The sequence below is a fragment of the Oncorhynchus nerka genome, linkage group LG7 (genome assembly GCF_034236695.1).
Source record: "Oncorhynchus nerka isolate Pitt River linkage group LG7, Oner_Uvic_2.0, whole genome shotgun sequence".
Lineage (NCBI taxonomy): Eukaryota > Metazoa > Chordata > Actinopteri > Salmoniformes > Salmonidae > Oncorhynchus > Oncorhynchus nerka.
This window is the reverse complement of record NC_088402.1, coordinates 97,901,855-97,918,117: the sequence shown is the minus strand read 5'-3', so window position 1 is coordinate 97,918,117 and position 16,263 is coordinate 97,901,855. Positions and strand designations below refer to the sequence as shown.

Sequence of the window (16,263 nt, the reverse complement as noted above, 5' to 3'; positions counted from 1 at the left end):
TATTTCAGTCTTCTGTGATGTACATAAAGTGTAATATTGGGATGCAAACTCAACATGGAATACATTGTAACTTTGTCCACCATCAAAAAGATCCCAACAAAGGATGCATTTGTTAACGTACAGTACATCTCTGATCTTGTCAATCAGCTTTCTGTTTTACTTACTGTGAAGGAAAATCAGAATAGGCATCATAATAGTACATTACAGTTTAAATCAAATGTTATGTTTCTTCTTCACAGTCATTTTCATTATTGTTTTTGTTTTTTTAATCTGTAGAGCAGTCAGGTTAAGTAATAGTAAAATATATTTTAACAAATGAGAAGAGAATCATACCAAAAGTAATGTGAGCATTGCATTGTGAAAAGGAATTACTTTATATAAACATGTATCACAGGGCTTGGACCTAACCCTTTATATTAACATGTATTGCAATGTGAAACTTATTTCTAGATGAAACACTGATTAAGTGAAAGTGACTGTATGATTTTGTGTGGTTCTTAGTCAATTGAAAATGAGTTTTGAAACGACTGCCTTTTTGATGATCTGTTTTGAGTTTTGTGAAAATGCTTTATCCCCAAAGCTTTTGAAACAAACTGTATATTCTAGTTATATAACAGTATCTGTCTTTTCCAGGACCAAACTGAGGAGCAGGACAAAGCATCACCTTTCCAAAGGAAGTGAGTCTGGTGAACATTTAACATGTTTTATACTGACACTATAAGAATATAAGAATACAATAATAATGCCTGTCCCTTACCCTAACCCTAAAATGTAACCCTTATCTCTAACCCTAACCCTAAAATGTAACCCTTATCTCTAACCCTAACCCTAAAATGTAACCCTTATCTCTAACCCTAACCCTAAAATGTAACCCTTATCTCTAACCCTAACCCTAAAATGTAACCCTTATCTCTAACCCTAACCCTAAAATGTAACCCTTATCTCTAACCCTAACCCTAAAATGTAACCCTTATCTCTAACCTAACCCTAAAATGTAACCCTTATCTCTAACCCTAACCCTAAAATGTAACCCTTATCTCTAACACTAACCCTAAAATGTAACCCTTATCTCTAACACTAACCCTAAAATGTAACCCTTATCTCTAACACTAACCCTAAAATGTAACCCTTATCTCTAACCCTAACCCTAAAATGTAACCCTTATCTCTAACCCTAACCCTAAAATGTAACCCTTATCTCTAACACTAACCCTAAAATGTAACCCTTATCTCTAACCCTAACCCTAAAATGTAACCCTTATCTCTAACCCTAACCCTAAAATGTAACCCTTATCTCTAACACTAACCCTAAAATGTAACCCTTATCTCTAACCCTAACCCTAACCCTAAAATGTAACCCTTATCTCTAACCCTAACCCTAAAATGTAACCCTTATCTCTAACCCTAACCCTAAAATGTAACCCTTATCTCTAACCCTAACCCTAAAATGTAACCCTTATCTCTAACCCTAACCTAAAATGTAACCCTTATCTCTAACCCTAACCCTAAAATGTAACCCTTATCTCTAACCCTAACCCTAAAATGTAACCCTTATCTCTAACCCTAACCCTAAAATGTAACCCTTATCTCTAACCCTAACCCTAAAATGTAACCCTTATCTCTAACCCTAACCCTAAAATGTAACCCTTATCTCTAACCCTAACCCCTAACCCTAATCCTTACCCTTCCCTTAAAATGTAACCCTTATCTCTAATCTCTAACCATTAATCCTAACCCTAACCCTAACCCTAAAATGTAACCCTTATCTATAATCTCTAACCCTAACCCTTAACCCATACCCCTAAAATGTAACCCTAATCACTAATCTCTAACCCTAACCCTTAATCCTAAAATGTAACCCTAATCTCTAACCCTAAAATGTAACCCTTATCTCTAACCCTAACCCTAAAATGTAACCCTTATCTCTAACCCTAACCCTAAAATGTAACCCTTATCTCTAACCCTAACCCCTAACCCTAATCCTTACCCTTCCCTTAAAATGTAACCCTTATCTCTAATCTCTAACCATTAATCCTAACCCTAACCCTAAAATGTAACCCTTATCTATAATCTCTAACCCTAACCCTTAACCCATAACCCTAAAATGTAACCCTAATCACTAATCTCTAACCCTAACCCTTAATCCTAAAATGTAACCCTAATCTCTAACCCTAAAATGTAACCCTAATCTCTAATCTCTAACCCTTAACCCTTAACCCATAACCCATAACCCTAACCCATAACCCTAACCCTAAAATGTAACCCTAATCACTAATCTCTAACCCTTAACCCATAACCCATAACCCATAACCATAACCCTGTCCCCATTTAGTTCCAAACAGAGGGTGTCATCCCGTTCCATCCAGGAGAAGATGGAGAAACTGGCCCATGCAGCTCAGGTAGAACATCACATTACATCACACATCACATTACATTACACATCACATAACATTATACATACCATCACATTATACATACCATCACATTATACATACCATCACATAACATTATACATACCATCACATTATACATACAATCACATCACATTATACATACCATCACATAACATTATACATACCATCACATCACATTATACATACCATCACATTATACATACCATCACATTATACATACCATCACATAACATTATACATACCATCACATCACATTATACATACCATCACATTATACATACCATCACATAACATTATACATACCATCACATCACATTATACATACCATCACATTATACATACCATCACATCACATTATACATACCATCACATAACATTACACATACCATCACATAACATTATACATACCATCACATCACATTATACATACCATCACATAACATTACACATACCATCACATAACATTATACATACCATCACATCACATTATACATACCATCACATACCATCACATCACATTATACATACCATCACATAACATTATACATACCATCACATTATACATACCATCACATCACATTATACATACCATCACATAACATTATACATACCATCACATTATACATACCATCACATAACATTATACATACCATCACATTATACATACCATCACATAACATTACACATACCATCACATTATACATACCATCACATAACATTACACATACCATCACATTATACATACCATCACATTATACATACCATCACATAACATTATACATACCATCACATTATACATACCATCACATAACATTACACATACCATCACATTATACATACCATCACATCACATTATACATACCATCACATAACATTATACATACCATCACATCACATTATACATACCATCACATCACATTATACATACCATCACATTATACATACCATCACATTATACATACCATCACATTATACATACCATCACATTATACATACCATCACATAACATTATACATACCATCACATAACATTATACATACCATCACATCACATTATACATACCATCACATCACATTATACATACCATCACATTATACATACCATCACATTATACATACCATCACATTATACATACCATCACATTATACATACCATCACATTATACATACCATCACATAACATTATACATACCATCACATCACATTATACATACCATCACATTATACATACCATCACATTATACATACCATCACATCACATTATACATACCATCACATCACATTATACATACCATCACATAACATTATACATACCATCACATTATACATACCATCACATAACATTATACATACCATCACATCACATTATACATACCATCACATTACACAACATCACACACAACATCACACATAACATTACACAACATCACACAACATTACACAACATCACACACAACATCACACATAACATTACACAACATCACACATCACACATAACATCACATAACATCACACAACATCACATAACATCACATCACACAACATCACATAACATCACATAACATCACATAACATAACATCACATAACATCACATCACACAACATCACATAACATCACATAACATCACACAACATCACACAACATCACATAACATCACATAACATCACAACATCACATAACATCACATACCATAACATCACACAACATCACATAACATCACATACCATAACATCACACAACATCACATAACATCACACATAACATCACATAACATCACACATAACATCACATATAACGTCATATATGTGACCGACCGGCTCAAATCGGTCATATGTATATGTGAAATGGTGTTTTTTACATTGGATAAAAGTAGAGATTCAGAGCTACTAAATGGTATATTATACACTACATTTGAGGAACAATGGGAAAGTCATTTTCCTTTGAAAGTTGATGAACTTGTAAAACTCACTTTCGAGAAAATGGCCTTTGGATGTTTTTGTACTAATATTGGAGATCTCTTCTTTGTGTTCACCCATTCAGCATTGTTCACACCCTCTTAAGCTTTAGCCCCACCCATCTCTTTAAGCGTAGATCCAAGTGTACTTTTTTAAATGTATTTTTAATTTGATTTATTTCACCTTTATTTAACCAGGTAGGCTAGTTGAGAACACCTTTATTTAACCAGGTAGGCTAGTTGAGAACACCTTTATTTAACCAGGTAGGCCAGTTGAGAACACCTTTATTTAACCAGGTAGGCCAGTTGAGAACACCTTTATTTAACCAGGTAGGCTAGTTGAGAACACCTTTATTTAACCAGGTAGGCTAGTTGAGAACACCTTTATTTAACCAGGTAGGCTAGTTGAGAACACCTTTATTTAACCAGGTAGGCCAGTTGAGAACACCTTTATTTAACCAGGTAGGCCAGTTGAGAACACCTTTATTTAACCAGGTAGGCCAGTTGAGAACAAGTTCTCATTTACAACTGCGACCTGATCAAGATAAAGCAAGGCAGTGCGACACAAAGTTAGTTACACATGAAATAAACAAACGTACAGTCAATAATACAAGAGAAAAAATCTATACACAGTGTGTGCAAATGAGGTAAGATTAGGGAGGTAAGGCAATAAATAGGCCGTAGTGGCGAAGTAATTACAATGGAGTGATAGATGTGCAGAAGATGAATATGCAAGTAGAAATACTGGGGTGCAAAGGAGAAAATAAATAAATAACAGTATGGGGATGAGGTAGTTGAATGGGCTATTTACAGATGGGCTATTTACAGATGGGCTATGTACAGATGGGCTATGTACAGATGGGCTATGTACAGATATGCAATGATCTGTGAGCTGCTCTGACAGCTGATGCTTAAAGTTTGTGAGGGAGATAGGAGTCTCCAGCTTCAGTGATTTTTGCAATTCGTTCCAGTCATTGGCAGCAGAGAACTGGAAGGAAAGGCGGCCAAATGAGAAATTGGCTTTGGGGGTGACCAGTGAAATATACCTGTTGTTGAGCTGAGATACGGCTGGGCTTTACCTAGCAAAGACTTATAGATGACCTGGAGCCAGTGGGTTTGGCGACGAATATGTAGCGAGGGCCAGCTGACAAGAGCATACAGGTCCCAGTGGTGGGTGGTGTATGGGGCTTTGGTGAAAAAACTGATGGCACTGTGATAAACTGCATCCAGTTTGCTGAGTAGAGTGTTGGAGGCTATTTTGTAAATTACATAGCCGAAGTCGAGGATCGGTAGGATGGTCAGTTTTACGAGGGTATGTTTGGCAGCGTGAGTGAAGGAGGCTTTGTTGTGAAATAGGAAGCATATTCTAGATTTAATTTTGGATTGGAGATGTTTAATATGAGTCTGGAAGGAGAGTTTATAGTCTAGCCAGAGACCTAGGTATTTACAGATCACTGCATCTGTACATAGCCCATCTGTACATAGCCTATCTGTACATAGCCCATCCAACTCCCTCATCCCCATACTATTATTTATCTTGCTCCTTTGCACCCCAGTATCTCTACTACACACTCATCCTCTGCACATCTATCACTCCAATGTTTAATTGCTATATTGTAATTATTTCGCCATTACGGCCTGTTTATTTCCTTTCCTCCCTTATCCTACCTCATTTACACACACTGTATATAGACTTTTTCTATTGTATTATTGACTGTATGTTTATTCCATGTGTAACTCTGTGTTGTTTGTGTCTCACTGCTTTGCTTTATCTTGGCCAGGTCGCAGTTGTAAATGAGAACTTGTTCTCAACTAGCCTACCTGGTTAAATAAAGGTGTTCTCAACTAGCCTACCTGGTTAAATAAAGGAGTTCTCAACTGGCCTACCTGGTTAAATAAAGGTGTTCTCAACTAGCCTACCTGGTTAAATAAAGGTGTTCTCAACTAGCCTACCTGGTTAAATAAAGGTCTTCTCAACTGGCCTACCTGGTTAAATAAAGGTGTTCTCAACTGGCCACCTGGTTAAATAAAGGTGTTCTCAACTGGCCTACCTGGTTAAATAAAGGTGTTCTCAACTGACCTACCTGGTTAAATAAAGGTGTTCTCAACTGACCTACCTGGTTAAATAAAGGTGTTCTCAACTGACCTACCTGGTTAAATAAAGGGGAAATAAAATGTTAAAAAGTTGTGGGTGTGTCCAGGCTTGGCCCTCACTGGCCAGTGAGGATGTGCTCCAAGGTGAAACATGATGGTTGCTTCAAGTTGTGTATTTTCAGTCTTGTATGTATTGCCTTGGAATCAACTCCAAATCCAAATCCTCTCTGTCTATAACCCTCTCTGTCTCTAACCCTCTCTGTCTCTAACCCTCTCTGTCTCTAACCCTCTCTGACTCTAACCCTCTCTGTCTCTAACCCTCTCTGTCTCTAACCCTCTCTGACTCTAACCCTCTCTGTCTGTAACCCTCTCTGTCTGTAACCCTCTCTGTCTCTAACCCTCTCTGACTCTAACCCTCTCTGTCTCTAACCCTCTCTGTCTGTAACCCTCTCTGTCTCTAACCCTCTCTGTCTCTAACCCTCTCTGTCTCTAACCCTCTCTGTCTCTAACCCTCTCTGTCTCTAACCCTCTCTGTCTCTAACCCTCTCTGACTCTAACCCTCTCTGTCTCTAACCCTCTCTGTCTCTAACCCTCTCTGTCTCTAACCCTCTCTGACTCTAACCCTCTCTGACTCTAACCCTCTCTGTCTCTAACCCTCTCTGACTCTAACCCTCTCTGTCTCTAACCCTCTCTGTCTCTAACCCTCTCTGTCTCTAACCCTCTCTGACTCTAACCCTCTCTGACTCTAACCCTCTCTGTCTCTAACCCTCTCTGTCTCTAACCCTCTCTGACTCTAACCCTCTCTGTCTCTAACCCTCTCTGTCTCTAACCCTCTCTGTCTCTAACCCTCTCTGACTCTAACCCTCTCTGTCTCTAACCCTCTCTGTCTCTAACCCTCTCTGTCTCTAATCCTGTAGAAGTCTGAGTCTCTGCGTTCTCCCGACATTGCCCAGAGGACCCTGTTCCTGCTGGATGAGGTTTCGAAGAAGAGATGCCTATTTGAAAAGGATCAGGCAGCCGCTCCGTGCAGCTCTGGGGTTCTCAGACAGGAACCTCGCAGATCCGCGTCTGGAATCTCCGACCGCATCAACCGCTGGGTCAGCAAGACCAACAGACCTGGTGGCTCCGCCCACAAACCCACGGTGAGTACATAGCCCCTCCTACAACTAACTCCACCCACAGACCTGGTGGCTCTGCCCACAAACCCACGGTGAGTACATAGCCCCTCCTATAACTAACTCCACCCAATCAGACCTGGTGGCTCTGCCCACAAACCCACGGTGAGTACATAGCCCCTCCTACAACTAACTCCACCCACAGACCTGGTGGCTCTGCCCACAAACCCACGGTGAGTACATAGCCCCTCCTACAACTAACTCCACCCACAGACCTGGTGGCTCTGCCCACAAACCCACGGTGAGTACATAGCCCCTCCTACAACTAACTCCACCCACAGACCTGGTGGCTCTGCCCACAAACCCACGGTGAGTACATAGCCCCTCCTACAACTAACTCCACCAACAGACCTGGTGGCTCTGCCCACAAACCCACGGTGAGTACATAGCCCCTCCTACAACTAACTCCACCCACAGACCTGGTGGCTCTGCCCACAAACCCACGGTGAGTACATAGCCCCTCCTACAACTAACTCCACCCACAGACCTGGTGGCTCTGCCCACAAACCCACGGTGAGTACATAGCCCCTCCTACAACTAACTCCACCCACAGACCTGGTGGCTCTGCCCACAAACCCACGGTGAGTACATAGCCCCTCCTACAACTAACTCCACCCACAGACCTGGTGGCTCTGCCCACAAACCCACGGTGAGTACATAGCCCCTCCTACAACTAACTCCACCCACAGACCTGGTGGCTCTGCCCACAAACCCACGGTGAGTACATAGCCCCTCCTACAACTAACTCCACCCACAGACCTGGTGGCTCTGCCCACAAACCCACGGTGAGTACATAGCCCCTCCTACAACTAACTCCACCCACAGACCTGGTGGCTCTGCCCACAAACCCACGGTGAGTACATAGCCCCTCCTACAACTAACTCCACCCACAGACCTGGTGGCTCTGCCCACAAACCCACGGTGAGTACATAGCCCCTCCTACAACTAACTCCACCCACAGACCAAATAGCCCCTCCCACTTATTCACTAGTGTTCCCATAACATTACTAGCTCCTCCTACAACCCCACAGTGTGGCAGAACACTCAGACAACCATCGTACCACGTTTCAGGAATTAGGTCAATTCAGGAAGTGAATTAAAGTTGCCATAGAATGTTATCTGCTTTTATGGATGTGATGGATGATGGCACTAAGCCAAAAGTGGTTTAATGATAAAGGTTATTACCAGGTCTAACCGCTAGATCACAGCTTCATCAGCACTAGGGAGCCCTGTCTCTGCTCTGACTGTAGATACAGACAGACACACACACGCAGACAGACACACATACACTGACTGACTGACTGACATGTGAAGCGTGTAACCCACTTGGCCCAACACAGCTCCATCCTCTATGGTGTCTGCACTTGGCCCAACACAGCTCCATCCTCTATGGTGTCTGCACTTGGCCCAACACAGCTCTATCCTCTATGGTGTCTGCACTTGGCCCAACACAGCTCCATCCTCTATGGTGTCTGCACTTGGCCCAACACAGCTCCATCCTCTATGGTGTCTGCACTTGGCCCAACACAGCTCCATCCTCTATGGTGTCTGCACTTGGCCCAACACAGCTCCATCCTCTATGGTGTCTGCACTTGGCCCAACACAGCTCCATCCTCTATGGTGTCTGCACTTGGCCCAACACAGCTCCATCCTCTATGGTGTCTGCACTTGGCCCAACACAGCTCCATCCTCTATGGTGTCTGCACTTGGCCCAACACAGCTCCATCCTCTATGGTGTCTGCACTTGGCCCAACACAGCTCCATCCTCTATGGTGTCTGCACTTGGCCCAACACAGCTCTATCCTCTATGGTGTCTGCACTTGGCCCAACACAGCTCCATCCTCTATGGTGTCTGCACTTGGCCCAACACAGCTCTATCCTCTATGGTGTCTGCACTTGGCCCAACACAGCTCCATCCTCTATGGTGTCTGCACTTGGCCCAACACAGCTCTATCCTCTATGGTGTCTGCACTTGGCCCAACACAGCTCCATCCTCTATGGTGTCTGCACTTGGCCCAACACAGCTCTATCCTCTATGGTGTCTGCACTTGGCCCAACACAGCTCTATCCTCTATGGTGTCTGCACTTGGCCCAACACAGCTCTATCCTCTATGGTGTCTGCACTTGGCCCAACACAGCTCCATCCTCTATGGTGTCTGCACTTGGCCCAACACAGCTCCATCCTCTATGGTGTCTGCACTTGGCCCAACACAGCTCCATCCTCTATGGTGTCTGCACTTGGCCCAACACAGCTCCATCCTCTATGGTGTCTGCACTTGGCCCAACACAGCTCCATCCTCTATGGTGTCTGCACTTGGCCCAACACAGCTCCATCCTCTATGGTGTCTGCACTTGGCCCAACACAGCTCCATCCTCTATGGTGTCTGCACTTGGCCCAACACAGCTCCATCCTCTATGGTGTCTGCACTTGGCCCAACACAGCTCTATCCTCTATGGTGTCTGCACTTGGCCCAACACAGCTCCATCCTCTATGGTGTCTGCACTTGGCCCAACACAGCTCCATCCTCTATGGTGTCTGCACTTGGCCCAACACAGCTCTATCCTCTATGGTGTCTGCACTTGGCCCAACACAGCTCCATCCTCTATGGTGTCTGCACTTGGCCCAACACAGCTCCATCCTCTATGGTGTCTGCACTTGGCCCAACACAGCTCCATCCTCTAGGATGAATGTGTGCTGAGTGGACAGAATCACAATCTCTCTCTCTCTCTCTCTCTCTCTAGGATCTGCATCATGTTAATATCCCCAGTAAGCGGGGTGCGTTTGAGAGTGCAGGGGAGGACAGCTCTCCTAACCCAAACCACCACACCAAGGTCGATAAGTGAAGAAGGACTCAATGTAAACCTTCATTTTACAGTTCAAAAGTACATACAGCTTGAGGTAGGGAGAAAGAAAGATGTGGAGGAGGGGAGGAAAGGAGAGGTTAGAGGCAGGTGATTATTGCTTTAACACTTTTAAAGGTGACTGACCCTAACCCTGACCCTAACCCTAACCCTAACCCTGACCCTAGCCCTGACCCTAGCCTGATTCAGGGAATTTTGGGATTGTAATTTTAATAAGGTGAATCTTTCTGTAATAAAATGACTCTAATAGCTATGCCAATGCTCTCTTAATCTGTCTCAAACCTAACCCTAACCCTAACCCTAATCCTAACCCTAAACCTAACCCTAATCCTACCATATTAAATCCCATACCCCCTAACCCCTAAACATAACTCCTAAGAATGTGTCTAACCTTTAACCCTAAATAAAACATTTTATATCAACACTTTATATCCTCCTGGTCTTTATATTTATTTATTTATTTAACCTTTATTTAACTAGGCAAGTCAGTAAAGAAAACATTTAAAATGAAAGCCTACCAAAAAGGCTAAAGGCCTCCTGCTTGGGCTGGGGATGAATTAAATAACAAATAGGACAGCGCAACAAGAGAGACAACACAGCATGGTAGCAACACAGCATGGTAGCAACACAGCATGGTAGCAACACAGCATGACAACACAGCATGGTAGCAACACAGCATGGTAGCAACACAGCATGGTAGCAACACAGCATGGTAGCAACACAACATGGTAGCAACACAGCATGGTAGCAACACAACATGGTAGCAACACAGCATGGTAGCAACACAACATGGTAGCAACACAACATGGTAGCAACACAGCATGGTAGCAACACAACATGGTAGCAACACAACATGGTAGCAACACAACATGGTAGCAACACAACATGACAACACAACATGGTAGCAACACAACATGGTAGCAACACAACATGACAACACAGCATGGTAGCAACACAACATGGTAGCAACACAGCATGGTAGCAACACAGCATGGTAGCAACACAGCATGGTAGCAACACAACATGGTAGCAACACAACATGGTAGCAACACAGCATGGTAGCAACACAACATGGTAGCAACACAGCATGGTAGCAACACAGCATGGTAGCAACACAGCATGGTAGCAACACAGCATGGTAGCAACACAGCATGGTAGCAGCACAGCATGGTAGCAACACAACATGGTAGCAACACAGCATGGTAGCAACACAGCATGACAACACAGCATGGTAGCAACACAGCATGACAACACAGCATGGTAGCAACACAGCATGACAACACAGCATGGTAGCAACACAGCATGGTAGCAACACAGCATGACAACACAGCATGGTAGCAACACAGCATGGTAGCAACACAGCATGGTAGCAACACAGCATGGTAGCAGCACAGCATGGTAGCAACACAACATGGTAGCAACACAGCATGGTAGCAACACAACATGACAACACAGCATGGTAGCAACACAACATGACAACACAGCATGGTAGCAACACAACATGGTAGCAACACAGCATGGTAGCAACACAACATGGTAGCAACACAACATGACAACACAGCATGGTAGCAACACAACATGACAACACAGCATGGTAGCAACACAACATGACAACACAGCATGGTAGCAACACAACATGACAACACAGCATGGTAGCAACACAACATGACAACACAGCATGGTAGCAACACAACATGACAACACAGCATGGTAGCAACACAACATGACAACACAGCATGGTAGCAACACAACATGGTAGCAGCACAACATGACAACACAGCATGGTAGCAACACAACATGGTAGCAGCACAACATGACAACACAGCATGGTAGCAACACAACATGACAACACAGCATGGTAGCAACACAACATGGTAGCAACACAGCATGGTAGCAACACAACATGGTAGCAACACAGCATGGTAGCAACACAACATGGTAGCAACACAACATGACAACACCGCATGGTAGCAACACAACATGACAACACAGCATGGTAGCAACACAACATGACAACACAGCATGGTAGCAACACAACATGACAACACAGCATGGTAGCAACACAACATGACAACACAGCATGGTAGCAACACAACATGACAACACAGCATGGTAGCAACACAACATGACAACACAGCATGGTAGCAACACAACATGGTAGCAGCACAACATGACAACACAGCATGGTAGCAACACAACATGGTAGCAGCACAACATGACAACACAGCATGGTAGCAACACAACATGACAACACAGCATGGTAGCAACACAACATGGTAGCAACACAGCATGGTAGCAACACAACATGGTAGCAACACAACATGACAACACAGCATGGTAGCAACACAACATGACAACACAGCATGGTAGCAACACAACATGGTAGCAACACAGCATGGTAGCAACACAACATGGTAGCAACACAACATGACAACACAGCATGGTAGCAACACAACATGACAACACAGCATGGTAGCAACACAACATGACAACACAGCATGGTAGCAACACAACATGACAACACAGCATGGTAGCAACACAACATGACAACACAGCATGGTAGCAACACAACATGACAACACAGCATGGTAGCAACACAACATGACAACACAGCATGGTAGCAACACAACATGACAACACAGCATGGTAGCAACACAACATGGTAGCAGCACAACATGACAACACAGCATGGTAGCAACACAACATGGTAGCAGCACAACATGACAACACAGCATGGTAGCAGCACAACATGGTAGCAGCACAACATGACAACACAGCATGGTAGCAGCACAACATGGTAGCAGCACAACATGACAACACAGCATGGTAGCAGCACAACATGGTAGCAGCACAACATGACAACACAGCATGGTAGCAGCACAACATGACAACACAGCATGGTAGCAGCACAACATGACAACACAGCATGGTAGCAACACAACATGACAACACAGCATGGTAGCAGCACAACATGACAACACAGCATGGTAGCAACACAACATGACAACACAGCATGGTAGCAACACAACATGACAACACAGCATGGTAGCAGCACAACATGACAACACAGCATGGTAGCAGCACAACATGACAACACAGCATGGTAGCAACACAACATGACAACACAGCATGGTAGCAACACAACATGACAACACAGCATGGTAGCAGCACAACATGACAACACAGCATGGTAGCAACACAACATGACAACACAGCATGGTAGCAACACAACATGACAACACAGCATGGTAGCAGCACAACATGACAACACAGCATGGTAGCAACACAACATGACAACACAGCATGGTAGCAGCACAACATGACAACACAGCATGGTAGCAGCACAACATGACACCACAGCATGGTAGCAGCACAACATGACAACACAGCATGGTAGCAACACAACATGACAACACAGCATGGTAGCAGCACAACAAGACAACACAGCATGGTAGCAGCACAACATGACACCACAGCATGGTAGCAGCACAACATGACAACACAGCATGGTAGCAGCACAACATGACAACACAGCATGGTAGCAGCACAACAAGACAACACAGCATGGTAGCAGCACAACACTACATAAAGAGAGACAACACAGCATGGTAGCAACACAACATGACAACACAGCATGGTAGCAGCATAACACTACATAAAGAGAGACAACACAGCATGGTAGCAACACAACATGACAACACAGCATGGTAGCAGCACAACACTACATAAAGAGAGACAACACAGCATGGTAGCAGCACAACAAGACAACACAGCATGGTAGCAGCACAACACTACATAAAGAGAGACAACACAGCATGGTAGCAGCACAACACTACATAAAGAGAGACAACACAGCATGGTAGCAGCACAACATGACAACACAGCATGGTAGCAGCACAACACTACATAAAGAGAGACAACACAGCATGGCAGCAGCACAACACTACATAAAGAGAGACAACACAGCATGGCAGCAGCACAACACTACATAAAGAGAGACAACACAGCATGGTAGCAGCACAACACTACATAAAGAGAGACAACACAGCATGGTAGCAGCACAACATGACAACACAGCATGGTAGCAGAACAACACTACATAAAGAGAGACAACACAGCATGGTAGCAGCACAACATGACAACACAGCATGGTAGCAACACAACACTACATAAAGAGAGACAACACAGCATGGTAGCAGCACAACACTACATAAAGAGAGACAACACAGCATGGTAGCAGCACAACACTACATAAAGAGAGACAACACAGCATGGTAGCAGCACAACACTACATAAAGAGAGACAACACAGCATGGTAGCAGCACAACACTACATAAAGAGAGACAACACAGCATGGCAGCAGCACAACACTACATAAAGAGAGACAACACAGCATGGTAGCAGCACAACACTACATAAAGAGAGACAACACAGCATGGCAGCAGCACAACACTACATAAAGAGAGACCTAAGACAACACAGCATGGCAGCAGCACAACACTACATAAAGAGAGACAACACAGCATGGTAGCAGCACAACACTACATAAAGAGAGACAACACAGCATGGTAGCAGCACAACATGACAACACAGCATGGTAGCAACACAACACTACATAAAGAGAGACAACACAGCATGGCAGCAGCACAACACTACATAAAGAGAGACAACACAGCATGGTAGCAGCACAACACTACATAAAGAGAGACAACACAGCATGGCAGCAGCACAACACTACATAAAGAGAGACCTAAGACAACACAGCATGGCAGCAGCACAACACTACATAAAGAGAGACAACACAGCATGTTAGCAGCACAACACTACATAAAGAGAGACAACACAGCATGGTAGCAGCACAACATGACAACACAGCATGGTAGCAACACAACACTACATAAAGAGAGACAACACAGCATGGTAGCAACACAACACTACATAAAGAGAGACAACACAGCATGGTAGCAACACAACACTACATAAAGAGAGACAACACAGCATGGTAGCAACACAACACTACATAAAGAGAGACAACACAGCATGGTAGCAACACAACACTACATAAAGAGAGACAACACAGCATGGTAGCAAGACAACACAGCATGGTAGCAACACAACACTACATAAAGAGAGACAACACAGCATGGTAGCAACACAACACTACATAAAGAGAGACAACACAGCATGGTAGCAACACAACACTACATAAAGAGAGACAACACAGCATGGTAGCAGCACAACACTACATAAAGAGAGACAACACAGCATGGTAGCAACACAACATGACAACACAGCATGGTAGCAACACAACACTACATAAAGAGAGACAACACAGCATGGTAGCAGCACAACACTACATAAAGAGAGACAACACAGCATGGTAGCAGCACAACATGACAACACAGCATGGTAGCAGCACAACACTACATAAAGAGAGACAACACAGCATGGTAGCAGCACAACACTACATAAAGAGAGACAACACAGCATGGTAGCAACACAACATGACAACACAGCATGGTAGCAGCACAACACTACATAAAGAGAGACAACACAGCATGGTAGCAGCACAACACTACATAAAGAGAGACAACACAGCATGGTAGCAGCACAACACTACATAAAGAGAGACAACACAGCATGGTAGCAGCACAACACTACATAAAGAGAGACCTAAGACAACACAGCATGGCAGCAGCACAACACTACATAAAGAGAGACCTAAGACAACACAGCATGGTAGCAGCACAACACTACATAAAGAG

General features: G+C 43.3%; 1 protein-coding gene across 1 annotated transcript in view; it reads left to right on the top strand.

Annotated features, from left to right (window-relative positions):
* lad1 (ladinin) overlaps nucleotides 1-10,927 on the top strand; it is a 48,892-nt gene extending 37,965 nt beyond the window's left edge. Inside the window, exons 9-12 of the mRNA XM_065021033.1 lie at nucleotides 634-677; nucleotides 2,332-2,398; nucleotides 7,379-7,603; nucleotides 10,379-10,927. Coding sequence (XP_064877105.1) covers nucleotides 634-677; nucleotides 2,332-2,398; nucleotides 7,379-7,603; nucleotides 10,379-10,480 — 438 coding nt within the window. The 3' untranslated portion in view covers nucleotides 10,481-10,927. The remainder of the gene's footprint in view (nucleotides 1-633; nucleotides 678-2,331; nucleotides 2,399-7,378; nucleotides 7,604-10,378) is intronic.
* Nucleotides 10,928-16,263: the final 5,336 nt, after the last annotated feature.